Source organism: Panthera onca, chromosome C1 (genome assembly GCF_046562875.1).
Source record: "Panthera onca isolate mPanOnc1 chromosome C1, mPanOnc1 haplotype 2, whole genome shotgun sequence".
Classification (NCBI taxonomy): Eukaryota; Metazoa; Chordata; class Mammalia; order Carnivora; family Felidae; genus Panthera; species Panthera onca.
In genome coordinates, this window is record NC_138346.1 from 221,053,938 (window position 1) to 221,064,449 (window position 10,512).

The 10,512-nt window shown below is 64.4% G+C and overlaps 2 protein-coding genes across 2 annotated transcripts in view; one reads left to right on the forward strand and one right to left on the reverse strand.

The window, feature by feature from the left end:
* Positions 1–15, forward strand: part of ACAP3 (ArfGAP with coiled-coil, ankyrin repeat and PH domains 3) — a 13,828-nt gene extending 13,813 nt beyond the window's left edge. The window contains exon 22 of the mRNA XM_081796311.1: positions 12–15. Coding sequence (XP_081652437.1) covers positions 12–15 — 4 coding nt within the window. The remainder of the gene's footprint in view (positions 1–11) is intronic.
* SCNN1D (sodium channel epithelial 1 subunit delta) lies at positions 13–9,399 on the reverse strand. Its single transcript, XM_078452545.2, is given in 15 exon segments — positions 13–906; positions 1,025–1,100; positions 1,218–1,345; positions 1,458–1,515; positions 1,601–1,679; positions 2,085–2,202; positions 2,479–2,561; positions 2,564–2,576; positions 2,678–2,841; positions 2,917–3,005; positions 3,177–3,268; positions 3,270–3,368; positions 3,477–3,684; positions 4,213–4,589; positions 6,438–9,399. Coding segments are annotated over 15 exon segments (1,920 nt in total). The 5' UTR covers positions 6,474–9,399; the 3' UTR covers positions 13–606.
* Positions 9,400–10,512: the final 1,113 nt, after the last annotated feature.

A 10,512-nucleotide genomic window follows, 5' to 3' on the forward strand; every position in this document is an offset into this window, starting at 1 on the left:
TCGGCCACCAGGTGAGATCACAAGTTTTATTATAAAGCAGCCCAAGGTCACCAAGGTTACCTTGGCCTGGCCCTACCCTTCCTTCCACCTGTCCTGAGTTAAGGAAGGCTCTGCCTGATGCCCGCACACACCTACACGTAGGTGTAGACAGATATGTTGGCACGCTCAGAAGCACACGTTACGTTTTTACGTGACAGTGACACCAAACACAGGCACACTCCCCATGTGGAGGTACCCCCCCACCCCCTTGCACGCACACACTCACGGGTACGTACAGACTAGACGCAGGAATCCAGAGTGGTGGGGACACTCCCCTCCCCCCTGCCCTGGGCCTCCTTGAGTGAGGCCACCCCTGGGCCACCACTGGGCTGATGAGAGGGCCCAATGGGCTGGGCACCCTGGTGCCTGCCTGCCTGCCTGCGGGCTCCGTGCTGCTGCTTCCTGGGCCCCGGGCTTGGCTTGGCTGCCCGGTGGTGGCTCTGTGGGGCTGGTCTGGTTCACTCTGGGCAGCCAGGAGAGCCCAACGCTCCCATACTCCTCAGGGTCAGAACAAGCTCAGGCTGGTTCAGGTGTCAGGAGGCTGGGGCTCTCACTTGGCCTAACTCTTCAGCAAAGATTCCTGCCACAGCTCCCAGAAGCGGCATGGGAGAAGAGGCCAGCAGGGCCCCCCAGATGATTAACGTCGTTCCTGCAGTCAGTGGGCAACGGGCTGGCCTCCGGCTTGGCGTGGGACGCCACTGTGGCTGCCCCGTCTGGGACCCGAGTTCTGCGGAGCCGGCGGCAGCCCAGTAGCAGTGTGAGGGCTACGGCATCGAGCAGCAGCTCCAACAGCTCCAGGACAGAGAGAACAGAGGAGCCGAACCACAGGCTCCAGAGGCTGCCCATGGCTGAGAGCAGCTCGGGCACCTGCAGGCATCAGTGGGCGGTGAGCAGGTGCACAGGGCTGCCCCATGGCCGGGCCCCGGGGGGTCTGACCAGGGCTGGTCCTGCCCCCACCACAGCTCTTGGTTCCCGGCTGGCTCACCGAGTAAACGGGTGTCTCCTCCACTGTTCGGTAGTTGAGCTCCTGGTAGAAGATGTTCACCTTGGCCATGTTGCTCCTGGGGCAAGGCAGAGGTGTGAGGGGCAGGGCTCCCTCCTTGGGGCCCAGAAGGGCAAGGCTGTCAGGGGGAGGGGCCCGGACGAGACCTCTGGAGGAGGAGGAGGAGTGCACCCACCTGAGGCTTGGGCTTGGGCTCTTGCTCTGGCTTGAGCTCCTGCGGCCTGGCTTGCCCAGCACAGCCAGGATCCAGTCCTGCACACAGAAGCCTCGTTGTGGCCACTGCTCCTCCCAGCCCTCAGGGTGCTGTGGGGCAGGGGTAAGAGCAGGGGTACAGCCTGGTCCAGGGTGGGCTCTTTGGGACCTGTGAGGCCCACCAGCTTGTCAGCCCCTCACCCCACCCCTTCAGCGGACTCACAGCTGACTTGGAGGAAGGCCACCTCGAGGTCCCGGCAGAGAGCTTGTAGGAAGACTCCCTAGGAGAGGCAGATCCCCATAGCACTCCTGCTGTCGTGCCATGGCAGTGACTCCTGACCCTGAACCCCAACACTTGCCACTCACCTGCAGGACCTGGGGCAGCGGGAGGCACAAGGAAGTCGGTGTGTCCCCAGGTCCCTGTAGAGGCGGTAGAAGCAGTGGCCTGCAGAGGTGGGGGGGGGGGGGGGGTCACAGATGAACCCATCACCCCGACCCAGGGTGGGGGTGGAGGAGAGCTTTCTAGGTTGACCAGGCCTGACCTCCTTCCACCCCCAGGGGAGGGCGTGGCGGAGGGGGGCGGGGCGGAGCGGGCGGAACGGGGCGGGGTGGAGCGGGCTGGGCGGGGCAGGGCGGAGTGGGGCGGGAGGAGCGGGCAGGGCGGAACGGGGCGGGGCGGACGCGAGCGGGAGGGGCGGGGCGGAACGGGGCGGAACGGGGCGGGGTGGAACGGGCGGGGGCTGGGGGAGGAGCGGGCAGGGCGGGACGGAGGGGGCGAGGCGGAACGGAGCGGAACGGGGCGGGGCGGACGCGAGCGGGGCGGGGCGGAACGGGGCGGGGCGGGTCTCACCCCAGGCTGGGTGCCGGGAGTAGCTGCAGTACTGGGCTCCTGCCGGCAGAGGGTAGAAGTAGTAGCCGCAGGAGCAGGTCTCCACCATGAGCTGCTGGAAACAGGATACCAGGCAGGCCTGGGGGGACAGCAGGGAACACGGGCTGAAGGTTCCAGAGGCAGCCATTCCTCCGCCAGAGCGTGCAGGAGGTCCTGTCTCACCTCCTTCTCAGCAGCGCACCTGCCTTCCCTGGGCCCTCCTCCATCACCCCCTCCCCCCTTCCCCCAGCCCTCCCCGCCTCTCCCCACTTCGTCCCTCCCCCCCAACTTCCTCTCCTGACCATCCTCTCCCTCGGCCTCCCCTGGGTCCTCCCTGAGACGCTCCCTTCCTCCCACCCCATGGCCCCAGACTCACCTGCAGGGTATAGGAGGCATTGTACAGCAGCTGCCCACCCACACCCTCCACACCGTCGGTGCAGTGACTATAGGGGCTCCCAGCCGGCGCACCTCGTCCTGGGGAGAGGGAGAACGCTACAGTCCCACTCTTGTCCCGGCCCTTGAGGCCCCAGGGTGAGGCAGGCAAGTGGGGAGTGGGGGGGACGGGGCGCACCCACCTCTCGGATGCCGATGGTGGTCTCGGTCCCTGGCCGGATGCTGAAACCCTGGTGCTCCAGGAAAGGTGTGTGGTCACGTTCATGAATCATGACTTTGATGCCAGCTTCCGTGGACAGCAGCGGGAGGTGGTCCTGCTGCTCAGTCCTGAGGACCAGGCTGATTCCTGGGGGAAGAAGCGGGGTGAGGCCAGGCTGGCCAGGATGCCTTCTCCCCCACTCCGCCTGCGGCTGGCACTCACCATGGGTGATGCCCGGGCGCTGCGCAGCCCAGACACCATTGAAGGTATAGCAGCTGCCATAGGTGGGGTGGTGGAACGTCTGGAAGTGCCTGGAGCCGGGAGCCACACTCAGACCAGCACCTCCTTTGACCCATGACCCCACTGCATGTGGCCTGAGGGACTATGACCTGCGTCATCTCTGGAGGAAACTCAGCGGTGGCACCCATATCTGCAGGGTGGAGCGAGGGGAGCAGCCACCCGCCCGCGCCACCCCTACTCACCGGGCCTGGCAGTCCCGGCCGTCGAATTGGCAAGAGAAGACAAAGTGGCCACCGTGGCTCTGGTGGCTGTCCTCGTGGGCAGCGGGCAGCAGGGGCCAAGATGCTCACATAGTGGAAGCGGTACCATTCTCGGGCGGCTGTCACACCTGACGAGAAGGCCCGGTAGAAGCAGTCTCCGCCTGTGCTGTTACACTGAGGGCATGGGGTCAGCACAGCACAGCCTCCCTGCCTGCCCACGCCCAACGCAGAGCCCTGCAGAATGACGGCTCGCCAGGACCTTTCAGGCCTAGGGACACTCACCAGTCTGAAACCCACTCTGCTCTGGCCACCTGGGTGGCTCAGCCTCTGCAGACGGACGCTGCGGTCCAGGTAGAAGGCAGGCTGTGGGCCCTGGTCGTCGGCAAAGGGGACATCCCCGTCCTCGCTGAAGTTGAATTGGTAGAGAGAGCGGATGTTCTCCCGGGCGAACCGATCGAGTGCCTGCAGATGGTGGCGGACTGAGCTCGGCCTGGCGGGTGGAGTGGTCAGGGCGAGGGAGGGGGTGAGCTGAGCCAGGGCCACCCCCTAAAGTCCCCCGCATCAGTCACGGGATACCGCTGGGGACAGCGGCCTCGCCCCATCCTCGGGAAGCCTGAGCTTCAAACTGGGCTGCAGAGTGAGGCCGGCCAGCCCCCCCCCCCCCCCCCCCCCCCCCCGCCCCCAGCCTGGCCTGGAGCCCGTGTGCACTCCACCAACCTTCCGGCACAGCCGCTGCTCCCCCCATCTTTGCCCCCTCTGCCTCCCCGCCTGGAATGTTATCCTGCTCTCTTCTCCGGTACCCCCCAACCCGAACCCTTGCTCCAGGCGGCCCAGCACCTGGGTGTCTGGGTGACACTGACCACCGCAAGCTCCAACTGGCTCTTCCTTGTCTGGTACCCGTCCCACCCCGCACTCCCCAACCAGAGTCTCAGGGTTCCTGAGCCAGTGGAGCTTCCACTGTGACCACACCTGGGGAGACACCCGCAGGCTGCAGAGGTGAGGAGTCAGGAACCCTCACCTGTGCGGGTTCATGTCACACAGAGTGACCGACGGGAAGAGCTTTCGCTCCGAGTGCACGGACACGGTCATGATGACCGGGTAGCTCCAGTACTGCTCAAAGAGGAGCCCAAACTGCCAGTAGAGTGCGCCCAGGGCACCCAGGAACAGCAGCCCCCAGGATGCCGTCTTGAGGCGGTTCTGGCTGGAGCAGACGAGGCGGATGGCACCATGGACGGTGGCGTTGGTGCAGAAGAAGGTGAACAGCTCCCGGAAGGAGGCATGCAGCTCCACGAGCCTCTCCCCTTGGCCCTCCTCGTCCTCGGGCTGAGGTGGCGGTGGCAGCTGGGCATCGTGGGACTCTGGGGAGCCACCGGATGCCTGGGCCATAGCTCCTGCCTGCGCCCAAGAAGCAAGCTTTAGTGTGGCCCCTGCCTGGTGCCTGGCCTGACTCCCACTCAGGCCTCCTCACCCCAGGCTGGTAGGACTTCGTTCTCTGTCCCTGGGAACTCTAGGGACAGTTGTGGGCCTCGGCCGCCTATGGCACAGCCCAGCCTGCTGATGCTTGAAAGAGGCCCTATCAGAGGCTCGGGACCAGTCCTGCAGCCATCCCCCCCCCCCCGCCCCCCCCCCCCCAACCCCTGGCCGGGCACCAGGCGGCCTCCTCAGGCATGCCTCATCGCAGCCAGAGCTGGGTCTGGCTGGTGGGGATGGGGACAGTGGAGGGTATGGTGTCTAAGCCCTGCCTGAAACTGTTTGCAGGCTGGCTTGAGGCTGGGTGGGTCTCTGCTACTGTCCCCTAAGTGGGACTGGGGCCTCTGGGGGAGGGGCAGGCCAGGTGGCCTGCTTGTCTGGGTTGTGTCCTTGGCCCAGAGCCAATGTGGAAAGTCTGGGGCCCTGGAAAGACCAAACTCTGGGCCCCAACGGCCTCTACCAACCCTCAGTGGCCAGTACGGCCACACTTGATTGGGACGGACAGAAGCAGGCTGCTCGGCCACGTCTGGGCCAAGCGTCAGGCCTGAGTGTCGCTCGGTGCCGTGGGCCCACAGTGAGGCGTCACCTACCAAGTCGTGTCCCCAGCGAAGCCCTGTTTGTGGACCTTGGGCTTCAGGAAAAGCAGGCAGGGGTCAGTGGGCCAGCCAGTGGTGGGGACCTGAGGGCCCCAGAGAAGTAGAGCCACAGACCAGGGCCCCCAGACCCCCAGTTCCTCCAGCACACAGGGACATGGGACCCTGACTAGGCCAGGCCTGTGAGCCCTGAACATGTGCTGAGTCACCGCATGGGCTTCCGGTGGACTTTCCACATTGTCCGCATCTTGATCTGAATCACTAGGCCTTCTTGCACCCAGGGTATGGCCTCCTGAGCTCTGGCCCCCTCCTGAGGCGCCTGGGGAGGGGGCTGAGCCAGGGGCAGCGGATAAGCATCTGCCAGCACATGCCTGGCCCGGTACACCCAAACAGGCTGCTCCCGTGAGCTCCGGGAACCTGCATGTTGGAGCAGGCTGTAGGTATGGCTTCGCAGGGCCATAGGCACAGGTGCGGGTAGGTTGGCCTCCCTTCCCAGCTTCAGGTTTGCGGGCCTCCCTCGTGCCTGGCCAGGAGCAGGTACCAGCACAGGGTGCTAATGGTGGGTCTCACGTGCACAGAGCTCCGCTCACATGCGTGTCCCCCACGATCAGAGCGGGCCTTCGCGGGTGAGGTAGGATCCTCAGCTGTGTGTTATAGGTTAGGCAAGAGGAGCTCCAGAAGGTTCTTTCTGAATCCAGGAACCGTGTTTACCCTCCCCCAGACGTGTAGCCCAAACCAGCCCCCTTCTGCCCCAGCTGGGGCTATCAGGGCAGGAAAAGGGGAGGCCCCGAAGGTGGGGATCTGGAGGACCAGGGAGAGCCCCCAGGGCTTCCTGAGATAGGGGCAGGGTCCAGACACCTGGGAAGAGGGCCCCGGATGCACTGGGGTGAATGTGGGCACTCGGGATCCGAGCAGCCTCAAGCCAGACACAGCAGGAGCAGGGGCGGCGGCCCCTTCGGACACACTCGCACACACATGTGCGTGTGCAAATGCATGTTCTCCTGTCACACGCACCCAGCCCCCGGTGGGGACTACGCGACCCTCATCTCTCGCCCCTTGTACGTGCTGGTGCTCCAGGTGACACGTGGGACACGGCGCCCTCCACCTCAGGCTAGAGAGACCCCCAGAGAAGACCTTCCCTCCCTGCCCCGGCATGGGCACATCAGGTGTCCCTGGGTACCTTGAAGCTGGAGCCTTCCTGTGCAGGTGCCTCCATTCTCCCGTGGTGGGTGGCCTGATGATGACGCTGTAGTGGGTAACAGGCAAAGCGGGATGTGGCCCGACACTGGCCAGGCAGCCTCCTATTTATAACAGGCTGGCTGGGTGTGGGGTGAGGCGGGGAGGGGCCTGGCTGGCGGGGGCAGGCACACCCACTCTGGACCTGGAAGGGGAAGCCATGAGGGCAGGGATGGGGGTCCTCCCCCTGGGTGAGCCTTTCTTGCCCAGAGCCTTGGGCGCCAGGCCTAGGGGTAAAGGGCTCTTGGGGGGAGAAGAGACCCCCCTGGATGGCTGCCCTGCCTCTCTCTGAGCGGACCTTCCCCTCCCCCAGCTCCTGACGCTCAGAGCTCTCTTGGGTCAGACACCCGACTCCCAGCAGACCCTGCAGTGCCCTGGCCCCTCGCCTGTCTGCCTGCTTGCCTCCTGCCGGGCCCGGGAGGGATGCCTGCTCCCCACCGCCTGCCTGGCTCACGCTGCGAGCACCGACTACAGGTATTTGTGGCCAAGGGGCACTGGGCAGGGGCCTCCGCTCCCAGAACTCAGGTGTCTAGGGCCAGCCGCCCAGCTGCTGGGACAGGCTCTAATTGTGGGAACAACCCAGGGCCTGGGTGTGGAGATAGCACCTGGTGGCCTGTGGCACACAGTTCATCCTTCCTACCATATAATATGGCCACCGCTGACCACACCACACGCTAAGACAACACGCCTCCCACGAAGATGAGACACCACGTGTCTTGGCCACATATGCGCTGAGACCACATGCTGACAACACACACCACACTCGAGGCCAAATCACACGGTCTGGGGGGGTTGAAGTCCTTGGCCTCATTGTCGTTGTGTGAGGCCGGACGGTGCACCAGAGGCAGGACAACCCAGGACACCCCACCCCTCTGGCCCAGTTGGGGGGAGGGGGCGTCTAGCATGTCCCCAGGATGACCCAGAGGCCTCACCATCCCAAGCGACCAGATCCTCAGCCTGATCCCAGGTTTGAGGGCGTAGCTCAGGCCCCACTGCCCCCTCCCCAGGGCAGGCTCTACACCCTGCCCCCAATGGGTGCTGAGGGAGGGAGCCCCACTTCCAATAGGCCCTGCTGGGACGTCTGGGCTCTGAGGAGGGGTGGGGTCATCAGCCTTGTGGCTCTGGAAGGAGGCAGATGGCCACTGGTGATGCCTAGAGAGGGGAGTCATGCCTTCACGCCTGGGGAGAGCAGGCCTTGGACTCACACGGGTGTGGGTACAAATCACATCTCTGTCACTTACTGTGGGACTTTGCCCAAATTACTCAACCTCTCTGAGCCCATTTCCTTAAGTGCAGAATGGGCCTTTGTTTCCTCTTCCTGCACAAGGCTCAGAGGTGGGACCAGTTGATATCACTGGTCCCTCCCCAAGCATCATAGCCCCTAACCTCAGTACGGGCCTGGGGTGTCTCAGGCCTCTGCCACCACGCAAGCAATTTCCCTTTGTGGGGTAGGCGATGTTACCAAGGAGGTGGGGCACACACTGTCCTGCGGGAGGCCTCCTAGCAGCACGGGAAGGTCCCAGGTGCTCTGGAATGAGAACAGGGGTAACCTGTGGCTCAGGAGGCTGAAGAAACGAGCCTTCAGGAAGGACGGCCCTGGAGGCCCCGGCTCAGGTCTGGTCAGAGTCCCTGCCAGCCAAGGGCAGCGTGGAGGGAGCTTGGAGGGAGCCCCTGCGTTCCTGTGGGAGAAAGAGCCCTGGCCAGGGACAGAGGCACGCCTGTGCCGATCGATGCCCAGTGCCCTGAAGGACTCGAGTCGAGTGCCCTGAGGAAGCTCAGTGCCCTGAGCTCATCCAGGCAGAAGGCACAAACCTTCCTTCCCTCCTCCTGGGGAAACACCTTGAGAACTGCCAAGGGGCCAACAGAAGGTGCCAGGGCCAAGGGTCAGCAACCAGTGGGGAGGGGAGGAGGCCACCCCAGAGCCCACCTCTGAGAGGGCAGAGAGGACACAGAGACTGCATCTAGTGGCAGTGAGGCCAGCAGCCCCGCCTCTCTTCCGGGCACATCCCTTCTCCTGCCTCCCCAGCCTCGCTGGCCCCCAGAGGAGCAGGATTGAGGGCTGGGGCCAGGCAGGGCATCCCCAGCCCCTGGCACAGTGTGGGCCCATGCGGTCACTCCTCTATAGCTGTGTGTTGAGGGGATGTGTGGACGCCTCAGAGGCCCCACGCACTCCACCCTCTCCGCAGGACAGTAGGATGCTGGCCCCACCTGGAGTACACCCCCCATCGGGACTTTGAGGGCCAGCCTCCACTGAGGCTGGGTCTAGGGGTGCCAAGGTGTCCCCGTCCGGGCTGGGGCTCTCCTGGACACTGTCGGTGCTGGTGTTGCATGGGGCCCCCAGGCTCAGCTCATTCCTCTGAGGGTGGCCCTACCCTCGGGCAGCTCAGAGTCGGTCCTAGGAGATTCTGGTGTGACAGAAGTGAAGTCGAGCCCACGGCCCCTGCACGTGTGCTGGATTCCCGGTGGGCATGGGCGGGTGGGGGTCATCCTCCCTGGGCCTGGGGGCTGGCCCACCTGCTTCCAGGAGGGTGAGGGGCCTTCCTGGTGCAAATGCAGAGTCCCCTCACTCCCCCAAGCACTGACCACAGTGTTAAGCAGAGGCTCTGGCCAGCACAGAGGGGGCTCCCTGAGGTGCCTCCGGGCAGTTGGGGGTGGGTGGAGCTCAGGGTCTGCCCATTGTTCCCACTGGAAGGGGTGGGGTGTGTGCACACTTCCTGCCTGGTCACCTCCAGGCTGGCTCTTTGGTACCCTCTCTTGAGCCCTGGTCCCATGGTCCCTACTGGTCACATGCAACTGAGACCCTCAGGTCCTGCCCTGGGGCGGGGGTGGCAACCGGTGGTGGTGGTGGTGGGGGTTGTTTTCTTGGCTCTAACCCTCTTGGCTTCCTGGCAGCTCTTCCGACACGGACCATGGATCCTGGACCCGAGATGCTCAGGAGTGAGCATGGCCATCTTCTCCCCACAGCTTGGCCGTTGGCGGAAGTGGCAGTGGTTGGAAGGAAGTCTGGCAGGAAGGTTAGCTCCAGCTTCTTCTCCAGAAGGGTGGCTTTGGGATTTGAGAAGGTCTCAGTTGTCGTTAACTGCCAGCCTAGCTGCCCACTCCTGCCTGACTGCTGAGGCCACCAGCTCTACGGCCAGAGGCCTGGGCAGCGTGGGCCTCGTTGGCCCCGAGGGCAGCATAGGTAGGGCCGGTGGGCGAGGGTCTTGGCAGGACCTGGTGGCCACGTCTGTCTCGGGAACCTTCCTCCTCAGGTGTGACTCAAGGGTGCTTGGTGATCAGGAGGTTGGGACTGATGCTGGGGGATTCTGAGCTGAGCTTTTCCATCAAGATGCAACCCCACTGGCTCCCCCACTTTACACAGACACCAACTGAGGCAGGAGAGTGCCTCTACCTGCCCGAGGACCCAGGCCCGTACCGCCACTGCCTATGCTCTGCAGGTGTGCGTGGGTGCGTGCCAGACACACCTGTGCTTGAACCCCAGGTGCCCTGGGGTAGCCTCCCTTACATAACTTTCCGTGTGCTAAAAAGAGCTGGGCCCGCCCTGCATGGGGACGGCAGAGCTCTCGGAGGAGGCAGAGGAGTGAAGGCACAGGCACGATGCTCAGTGTAGCAGCAGGAGGCCAAGCTCCAGAAACTGCCAGCCTCCCCACCAGGCAGGCAGGCCAGGACTGGGTGACGTGGTAGAAAGAGGAAGCAAGCTGGATTCCCACGGGTCGACTCACCTGGCAGCAGACTGGGGGACGATGGGCACTCCTTCTGGGTTCTGCCCAGGGCCTGGGGCCAGATCCTGCCTGAGATGCCCCGGGTGGGCCAGGGTCAAGGGTAAGCATGGCTGCCTGCCCTCTGCTGGCATCTGTTAATGGTTGTGTGATCAGTCACCTCGCTGACTTGTGGCCTATACCAAGAGGCACTCAGGGGGTTGGTGAAGGGTCTGGAACCCCAGCGTTGTCCCACAGAGCCGTGCAGTCCGGCACGTGGTCTCTCCAGACCTGTCCAGGCTGATGATTAGCACCTGCCTC